This window comes from Centrocercus urophasianus, unplaced genomic scaffold (assembly GCF_019232065.1).
Source record: "Centrocercus urophasianus isolate 14NV4802_14NV808 unplaced genomic scaffold, USGS_Curo_1.0 seq_10, whole genome shotgun sequence".
Lineage (NCBI taxonomy): Eukaryota > Metazoa > Chordata > Aves > Galliformes > Phasianidae > Centrocercus > Centrocercus urophasianus.
The window spans coordinates 65792464-65802769 of record NW_024884142.1 but is presented as its reverse complement, the minus strand read 5'-3'; the positions used below and the strand labels follow the sequence as shown (position 1 = coordinate 65802769).

The window sequence follows — 10306 nt, the reverse complement described above, 5'->3', positions numbered from 1 at the left end:
CTATATGTTACATTCATTTAAAAAGAGAAGAGAGGTTCTCGGTTTGCAGGTTTGTTTTTTTTTTTCAGTGTACTACTTAAGTGAAAGGTCTGATGTGAAAAAGGTACAAGCAAACAGGACATGCCAAGACTCGATGCCTTAGATGGTGATCATATCAAAACTGTACAGGTATGTACACCGTGGTGGTCAGGTGTGCTTCTTCCCAAGAAAAGACCTTTGCGTCATCGTGCGTAAGGTAACCACAAAGTTTTGGTAAAAAGAGCATTTAATGAGCAAAGGATGACATGGAGGGGCGAGTTCTCCTGCTTTTGTTGGGCAGTCCTGAAGTGACATCTCCGTTCCCTTCGGGGAGTTCTTCCTTCTTTCGGACTTTGAGACGAGTGAGGAGCTTTATTACCCAGACGTCCCACTCCTCTGGCAAGAGCAACAGGAGGAAGCCCAGGCCGATAATAACGATGGCGATGACTCGGACACTGTTGAAGACAATTTCACTCGTGTAGTGATCAACAACTGTGTGGGACATTGAACTGGTGTTATTACGTGGGACAAAGCGTTAGGGCAGTACCCCCTTCCCTCCCCCCTCCCCGGCTCCGAAGGCTGGGCTGGATGAGCAGGAGAATGCTCTGCCTGCCGGCTCAGCATGGGGCATGGCACAACCCAGGTGGGAGTGGAGAGCAGGCCTGGGGGCTCAGGGTACAAGTGGGTACAGCTGGGGCCTGCAGCAGCCTTTCACATGCTGCCAGCATTGCGTTAGAGTGAAAAGGCATTGCACTACCATTGTTTGTCAGCACTAAGCAGAGGTCTTCAGAAAACGCTCCCTAACCCTTATGCTGTGGCTTTTGAATTGAGATCACCTGTGTATCCCTGGAGCTGTGGGAGGCAAGCACCTGTCGAGGCAGCCAGCAGGCATGGATTTAAGAGCCTGCTCTGGGAGGGTTTTTTCACTCCCTTAACTAGCACTAGAGAGCCTCAGCAGGCAGCCTCCTGCCAGCACTGCCTGCAAGTCCTGCATTCCCTTAAGGAGCAAGGAAGTATAAACGACAACATAGGAATGGGTTGTTGTTTATTCTGATGGCTAAGCAAGAAGGGTAAGGGCTATGGCTTGGGCTGGGATTGCACTCCCCTGTCTACCCTCACAGCCCTGTAGTCTCTACACCTGCAATATTATTTACCAGGGCAGGCACATGTTTGTTCTAGAGGGTAAGCAATTATATTTGTTTCAATTTAACATTAAGCCTGCTTGCAAAAAAAATCATTACGAATTGATTTCTACTTCATCAGAGAAGTCTTACTCCAGTCTGTAGACAGATGATCTCAAATCTAGTTTGTTTTTCAATAACCCACCTTCTCCAGGCAGTAACTTAAAAAGCAATTTTAGAAATAGTAATAGCTGTGCAATATTCTACAATATGTATTTAACAATTAGAGTATACACTTCTAAACAGTGTCATCTCCGTAAGTTTCTAAGAGAAGATTTAAAATGTCTTTAATGGAGGTCTTTGCTTTTACCCCCAGCAACTATCTGGGAGGCTGTAGATCTCGTGTGGTCATCAAGATGCAGAAGTCAGAAATCCTTACCTGCATTGACTGGGACGCTCAGTACAATTCCAAGAGAAATCAAGGTGGGGTACGTAATAGCAATTCCGAAATTCAGTAGGATATTGAATGCTGAAGAAGGAAAGAAAACCACCTTTTACTACCATGATACCAAGCAAAGAGAATGTCACTTGAAATGTCTTTGCTTTATTACTCCCTCTGTATGTTTTCCACACAGAAAGCAGGGATCTGCCCAGGATGCTGCTGCTCACAGGGAGCTCTGTCCTCCTGGTGCCAATGGCAGAATCAGGGTGAGGTCTGGCCACAACCCATCTCACAGTGTAATCCTTGGTAACACAGGTGGACTCCTGGCCCTTCCAGCTTTCTGCACCAATCCACTTGGTCTGGTGGTTGGCAACCCTGCCTGTGGCAGGGGAGTTGAAACTGGATGATCTTTGAGGTCCTTTTCAACCCAGGCCATTCTATGGTTCTGCTGAAAGGAAATACTTCTCCTGTAGGATATTTCTGCCAAACAGTTGGATGTATTCATATATTTATTTATTTAAAGAGAACCTAGCCAGTACTGGTCAACAGGCACCGAGGCACAGCTTTCTGGTAATACATGTACATGTACTGTGACTACTTAGGGTAAAAGAAGCAGTGATTCAGGACAGGGTTGGAGAAGAGCAGAAATTTGCAGCAGAAAGGAATGTTTAGGTGATGTGAAACTATTACCCGTTTTAGGGACAAACTGTCAGCACTCTCAACACATCTGGCTCAGCAAGGAACAGCATCACGCTTCTGATGATCGTGAAACAATAATGCCTGGATTTAGCATCCTGTCCAAGCCAAGATCCCTTTGTAGCAGAAGACAGGTGGCCAGCTACCAAATCCCCATCAGCCTCAGGCAGTGCTACATTTTTAAAAGGTGCTTGTCAATTAGGAATGGCCATTAGCTATTACTTCTTTCTGTCAACAGAGGCACCAGAGGCTGGCCTTGATGGGCAGGGCCTAAAGGCTTGGTGATGCTGATGATCTCAAGGTGTAGCGGTAAGGAGATTTGCAGTGAAATCTTGCAGCCCCTTTTAACGATGGCCTTAATGCTTGGGCTTGCCCATAACAGCAGGAGTAGGGTCTGTATTTCCACCTAGGAATGGACCCCCCGTGACTTACTGAGCTAAAACTTAGAAGAAGGAAAATTGGCTCCACTATGTCAGAGAGCTGTAGCTTCCACCAGAGTCCAGTTTCTGGCATGTTCTTCCACCCCGAGCAGCCCGAAGGCTCCCTGTGTACTCACTCAATAAGAGAATTGAAAATCCGCAGAGGTTTCCCCAAGGAACGATGTCAAAAGAGCTCCAGTATTCCACTTTGGTAAAATAAAGGATGACAGGAATACAGGTAACGAAGAGGACATTGAAGACGGCCAACACGGACAGGAATAAGGCAGCCTCTCCAAATTTTGCACTGCCCAGCAGAAGTTTGAATAAAACCTACAAGACAAAGCCACACAGGCTGCTGTAAGTCTCACACTTCCCTGGCAGGCAGGCAGCCTAGCTCCAGAAGCTTCCCATGTCTTGTTTCTGCTTGGGGCAAGGGGACTGTGAAGGGAGCATGTATGCAGCAGTGTGGGCCAGACACCTTCCTGTGGGGAGACCCAGTTGTGCTTACCTTGTAGAGGGCAGACATTGAGGCAGAGCCCACCACCAGGGCTATCCCAATAACAGAGTGGCTGTGAAACCCATCCGCGTACGTCATCATCACTATCCCTGCAATAGCAAATATAGCAGCCACGATCTGGTTGGAGACAAAGAAAGAAAGCTAGTGTTACTGGACAACCCCCAGTGTGGAAAAACGTGAAAGCAGCTTTATGTGAGAGGGTGGTACTTCTGTATCATCTGCCCCTGTCCTGAGGTAGGCAATGAGTATCAACCCAGGTTAGTGCCTGAGGAGCTGAAATGCTGCCCTCACAGGCAGTTCCCTTGGCTGGCTGGGCTGCAGAGAGAGCTGTGAAAGAGAGGCTGTACTGGGCAGCATGCAGCAGGCCAGCCTTGAGCATCCTGTCTTGGACTGAGGTGAAGAGTGGGTTCGTCTCTGCCACAGAGCCTCCCCATCAGCGGGTCCTGGCAGCATGTATGAGACAATAATACACAACTAAGAAACCCCTGGTGCTGGCAGGAAAGGCTCTGAGTCCTAAGGTGGTTTTGGGAGAGAGCACATACACGGCATGTAGCAAACTGCCAGGGCAGAGAGCAGTGGTTGTCCATCTGCACACCTCCTCCCCCGAGAACCAACCAGCACTGCGCTCCTCACTGACAGTGCCACAGGATCGATGAGCAGCAGTACAACACACACTTTTTCACTTTGATCAAAATGGCCAGCATAGCCAGCTGGGATAAAAGTGACGCTTCCCTGCCTCCAGGACTATCTCGGGATACCCTTGCTTATGTACTCAGCAAAACTCAGTTAATCTGTTTTCTGGCTACCGCTACCTGGGAAGCTGGATGGATGAGCACAGACACCAGCTGGCAGGGCTGGGCTGTTGGCAGGGTGTTGTGCAGCACTGTGAGCCGCCTTTGGCTGCAACCCTGCAGGCTGTCCAAGCCTTCTGCTGGAGGGGAATACTTCCTGCAAAGCTAATTCTCAGCAGTAAGGTACACAGCCTCTCCTGAGCACTGAAAGCTTTACTCGGGTTGATGAGCAGAGAGCTCTTCAAACAGGGGGCAAAACATAGGTCTTACTGCTGCGATTGCTGTTATATTAACACGTGACTGCTGATGTGGTGAGGCCGGAGGGACTCATGGGGCCTTTTGGTTTGGTTTCTGCTGGGTCACCATGGTGGATGCCAGGTGCCATCTGCTCAGCTCCACTGCCAAAGGACACTCTGTGCCAAGGGCTGCCAGAATGGCAGCAGGGGCTGTGAGGTTTCCAGTTCCCTTGGAAAACTTTAACTTAACAGAGACAAGCAAAAGCCGTTGTATGCTCAGAGCAGCATGGAGACAGCAGGCAGCCCTGGCGCCCTGGTCTGGAGCAGGTTACCTCATTTCTGCTGGGAAATGCAGCAGGAGAGGCTCTTCCTCTCTCTCCGTGGGTCTCTGTGCTGCCACTGCATAGGCCACTGCTCTGGAAAAGGGGAAGGAAAGGCAGAGGGAGAGAGGGAGAAGGAGACAGAGCTAAGGAGTCACTTACCCTCACTCCCATGAACCTGTCCCGCAGAACGATCCATGAGAGCAAGAACACAAACGCTTTGTTGCAGCAGAACAGCACGGAGACATCCGTAGTGTTTATTTTCTTTATTGCATGTAAGTAAAGGTAGTTTGTGAGTGTCCAGAGAACACCAAAGGGTGCTGCCTTGGTAAAAAACACCTTCAAAGTCAAGCCGTTGTCTCCAAAAAAACGGCAGCACTCCCTGGAACAAGGAGAGAAAGGCAGCATTAGTACACCAGCCAGTCTCAGTCTGCAGCAAACACACGGGTTTCTTTTCATTCTTGCTTCTTGTCCTTTCCTCTGGGGGAAGAGGGACACACACCTTAAAGACAACGAGAAAAACAGATCAGTGCCTGCTGCAGCAGCCATCACTGGGCTTGGGCTGTGCTTGGGCCTGCCTCAAGGCTCTTAGCTGCATTCCCTGCTCTGGGAGTCTCTTCTCACTGGTTTCCACAGTAATGCTTCTTTGTACCTGTTTTCTCCAGTTTCACTAATTCTGGACTGCTTTTTGCAGGCTGCGGCTTCCAGAGAAGGCCTCTTCAGGCACAGGTCTCCCATCGAGCACCAGGCTGTAAGGGGGCTGTAAGTCAATGAAGCCTGAGGAGCATTAAGAGAAACGTGGTCCTGTTGTGAAGGATGACTCAATACCATAATCATGAGAAGCAAGACAGGGCTGGGAGGTAACACAATAACACAGCAATCCCAGAGCAGCTGGCGCAAAAACCACTTCAGATTAAAAAACCTTCAGCTCTAGATGTTTTGACAGAACATTCTGGACGTGGTTCCTCCTGTTGTCTGGTTATCTCCATTTGGCCCACAGGGGCACTCTGTACCCAGTGTATATCTTGATGCTTTATGGGGACTCTCTGACAATTACAGAGCTGTGACTGTGCAGGCATGCCTGGATGCACCAGAGGAGCCTGCCTATGGATATTTTAACATCATCATCTGCTAATGAAAACGTAACTTGTTAAGAAAGACAAAAGACACTAGCCCAGGAGCAGTCCATAAGCACTCAGCATCCCACAGTATCCCAAATTTGCAGGATGGATGGGGAACCTGGGCTGTCCCCTTGCAATTGTGCAGGACAGAGAACTCCAGCTGTGCCTGCAGACTTGGGCAGTGCTGTGAGGCTGTGCTTACGGAGCTGATGGTTTTAAGCAGAATGCAGCATCTGCATGGGCACGCAGCATTGCTTGGTGCTATGGCCAGTGAGGCCATAACCCTATGGGCTGCTGTAGGGTCAGTGCATGCCTGGCACTGTGTGTCTCCACATGGTAGGACTGGAGGTTTGCTCTAATCACAGTAATCATTTTACAAAATAAATGAAAGGCATTAGCAAGGCAATGGTGAAAGGCTGTGGAAGACTGGGTTGGAAAAGTCAAACGAAGAGTTCTCACTGCTGTTATTTTTTCACTCTGAATTATTGTTTCATAATCCTTCACATCTAGTTCTTGTTTTTCCTCATAATCTTTTTAATGCGTATCTTCATTAACACAGCAAATGGCAAATTAGCTCTGCCCCATTGTGCGTGTCTGCAGCACAACAAGGCTATCAAAATATCTGTCACTGGAACTGAGCATCCCCAGTGAGGTTAATGGCAAGCAATTGGTGCCAAAATCACATGCTAAGTAAGCATGCTAAGTCATGTTGAAAACAGGTGCAACAATCAAATAAAGCCTGCAAATAAAAAATGACACTAAAACTCTCCCTCTCCCCCCACTGAACTCAATTACATGCTTAACAATATTCACCTTCCACCACCTCTTATGTCTTTATGCATTGCTAGGTAGCTGGGATATTTCTCGCTGCTTTGAACCTCATGCAAATGAATGCGTGCAATTCTGCCCAAACTGGAAGGAATTCTTTTCACCTCTCTTCGCAAATAAGACCATATCCCAAAGACAAGAATCAGACAAAACACACACAGCAGTTCCCCCAGCCCAGGGTTTCAGCCTCCTGCTGCTCTTAGCAAAGCCAAACTACGCCATAAAGGTGAATAAGCCATTGAAGCTACCATTACACTTCTGGGGTAGATGTAGTAAGGTAGGAAATACCTGGGAAGAATGCATATGTGCTTTACAACAAGCCAGCTATTTCACTTTCCAGCCTGCTGACTTCTGCTACAATTTTCTCACTGTCAGTGTTCATACTACAGCCTTCACCAAAGCATATTTTCTTCTGCCATTGCTCCCAGTGGTTGATTTTTGTTCTTTGTAGTCTGTACATCTTGCTTTGTTTGACCTTGCAAGGTGCGTACCTGCAAATTGAATTTAGCTAAATAGCTCCTGATTTTCACCAGTGAGCAAAGGCTCTCCAGAGCAGAGCAAAGCAGCCAGCGTGCCAGGGAATCTGGCTTCTTGATTAGAGATTGGCAGGCAAAACATGTTTTGCTGATCCCTGCACTGATGAGGCCTGCATGGATAAATAGTCTGCAGCAACACTGCTAACAGTCATACATTCTCCATTCAATGCACAAAAAATAGTCACGAACCAAAATGTCACATCTCATCTTCTGCAGGACCTGAAAGCCAGCTGCAGTAAGCAAAAGCCAACAGGACAGCTGAGGTGCTGTGGCAGTTGAAAGAAGGGAACAAAATGAAAGATTTTTTTTCATAATTTACCCTGTTAGGGCCATAGCATTCCTCCTACATTATGTTCACAAGATAGGTAGAAGATTGCTGTGCAGAGATGAAACAAATATAAATTAGGCAAAAATATTCCTCAAAACTCCCCTCCAGGAATGTACGCCGTGTGCTTCCTAAACTATGGGATCAGGCCTCCACTTCCCTCTCCCTCATACCAGTGCCCATGTGGACTGCAGTCACATCACTATTAGCCTCTGGGTGGGCAGATGTTAGAGCTGTGCAAGCAGAGGCTGCTTCCTGATCCCCATGTTACAGATAGCAATGCTGAGGCACAGAGCATGAAAGTCCACATGTATTGAAGGATGCAGCATGAGGAATGCCTGTAGGCTGCACCTTCTGAGATCTGGGCCTTGCTTTTCCTGCATTGTTTTTTTGCAGCCAACTTCTCTTACTGATCAAGACAGCCTCTATGTGCTTTTTTTCTGCACCACTGTAGGTTCAGGTGCCAGGAGAAGAGTTGCATGGAGGCTCCTATGGCATGTCCCAGGTCAAGAACCACTGCAAATAAACCTGCCAGCCTCAGCACTTTGCAGAGGTGCCTAGCACCTTCTGAGTCTCAGCCATGGAAAAGGTGAAGCTTGCACCACTGTGTCCTTAGAAGGGTCTTTAGAAAGGTCAACACAGCAAGGGCAGAATGACATAAAAGCACCATTTCCACAGCAGATTACATGAGGATAAGTTCCTTGAATTGATTGCTCTGGGCTATTGGGTCAGATCAGTTTGAGAGTATGTCTACAAATCTGACGATGCAGCAGCAAGCTCAAGCAGCAGGTTGCTCATGGCTGTGCCATACTCTGCTCGCAGCCTGGCAATGAGTTCAGGTCAGTGCCCAGTACATCCTCTCACCATCCCTGCTAGGCCTCAGGGGCAATGTCCCCTACCCTGCTGTCCCTCCATGTGCCTGGGACACCACAGGATTTTTCTTGAAACTCAGAAAGGATGGAGAGGCTCCTGATATAAGATACTGTACACTTGTCTTCCTCAGCTCTGGGGATGAAGAAAAAGGCTTGAAGTGAAGCTTAAAGAAGTTAAGGTCTGAAGCTTGTCACCAAACCTACCTGCTTACAAACTGAAAAACAACTACCTGAGATACTAAGCAGTTCCTCAGAAATTGACATTATTTAAAATAATACAATGGTTTGTTAATGCCCATATTTATCTGTAAGTATTTTATTAAATGCAAAAAATGACCCTAGAAGCCAATCCAGGTACAGCTACCACTTTTAACAACGTTGAGCAGTACTTGTTCCTACCTGTAATTTGGAGCCAATGTTCTGCCTTTATACTTTACTATTCAAAGAGTTTCCATCTCATTTGCTGAAACTCATTTGGATAAGAAATGAAATGAGAAAAACATCTTCTCTTGAATTAAACAAAAAATCTCCAGGCTGATCTCAATTCTCCCAACTAGAGTGACAGAGGCAATTGGTTTTGTTGAGCACTGTACATGTGCCAAACTATGCATTTGCACAACAAATGGTCCCAGGAAATGCTTTGCTATGGCTTTACATAATACACCAGAATGGCTCCAAAAGAAGCAAATAATACAAATCTTGAAAACCACACGAATACATATTTCCAAGACAAGTCTTAGCGTGCACTCAGAAGCCTTAGTGAGACACTGTTTAAACTAACAACAACAAGAAGCAGTTTAAAAGTACAAGACCAGATTGCAAGGAGAAGTCACAGAGTACAAACTGTCCTAGCAAAACCCAGCTGTGAGAACCTTGGGCTGCAAAGGCGTGAAGAAGTGTCTGCCCAATGCCACTGATGCCTCTCATCGTCATGACTACAGCAGCTAACTCCTTGTCCCTTCCATTTGGGACTGTCCTTCCTCAGGGTGTAGGTCTCTAGTCTTCCCAGTGCTTCCTACCTGATGACGACACCAAGGGACATCAGCACCTTTTCTTGAGAAGCCTGGCACTGTTCTCTGCCTGCAGCACGCTGCCAACTGTGGCACTTCCACCAGCACAGAGAGGAAAACACCATTTTGGAAAATGCACCAAGCACTGCTAGCAGAAAGAAGCTTTTAATGCAACAGTGCACAGAGCCTCCAAGCAGTTGCACTTCTCACATGCTGCATTACCCAGCAGTTTCCTAGAGGTATTCAGGGTCTAAATTGCTTTATACTTTTCTGGATTATTGGTTTTATGCAAATAAAGTGTAATACTATTGTTACATGTAAACTCCAAACACCTGTAGACCAGACACACATCACAGTTGGATGTACTCAGAGCTGAGCTTTTTGGAGCTGCTCAAAGGCTGTTTCATGGAGCAGCTGGTTACAGAGTCCACAAGGGGATGCTGCCCTTGACTTCACCTGCTTCGGCACACAGCATCTGCCTTAAATCTAAGCCAGATCCCAGCCCACTGGAGGCCAGTAGGCACTTGGATGACACATTTGCCCAAAGTAGAGGGAGTAGAGAGAGGACTGGATACTTTCCAGGTGCAAGGGGGGGAGTCCTGATGAGCCTGTGGTGCAAGCAGTAAGCAGCTGCTGCTGCGTAGAGTCAGCAGATGGGCCCATTTGCACAGCAGGGTGTGAGGGCAAGAGACTCCTTACCAGGCTGACGTTGGGCTGAAAAGGAGTACACAGAAAGGACTGCCAGCTTTGACAGCAGCACATAAAAGCACAGGCTCAAGGTGCAGTCAGCCTGTTGAACCAGGACTAACCATCCTTCCTCCACAGCAGCAGGAGGCTGGTAGAGTGACCACATAGAGCACAAGCAGAAGATTTGGTCAAGATCAGGTCACAGCGTAGTGGGCAGGTGGCTCACATTCTTTCTTTTTCATTCAACTAATCAAGTGGATTTCATCATTCTGAGCAATCTTTCTCACTGTCCCAACAATGTAGTTGGCTTAGAGACAGCCAGAGCATCCCCACATCAACCCCCAGAAACCTACATGTTCCCCACAGG

At 47.4% G+C, this 10306-nt stretch overlaps 1 protein-coding gene across 2 annotated transcripts in view; it reads right to left on the bottom strand.

Moving 5' to 3' along the window:
* SLC35F3 (solute carrier family 35 member F3) overlaps positions 1-10306 on the bottom strand; it is a 49545-nt gene continuing 39239 nt past the window's right edge. The window contains exons 3-7 of one of the 2 annotated variants that reach the window (XM_042810875.1): positions 4723-4942; positions 3205-3330; positions 2834-3026; positions 1579-1668; positions 1-510 (exon numbers count right to left, since the gene is read on the bottom strand). In XM_042810875.1, the coding sequence (XP_042666809.1) occupies positions 266-510; positions 1579-1668; positions 2834-3026; positions 3205-3330; positions 4723-4942 (874 nt within the window). In that variant the 3' untranslated portion in view covers positions 1-265. The remainder of the gene's footprint in view (positions 511-1578; positions 1669-2833; positions 3027-3204; positions 3331-4722; positions 4943-10306) is intronic. The other variant, XM_042810885.1, reaches the window with a different exon arrangement.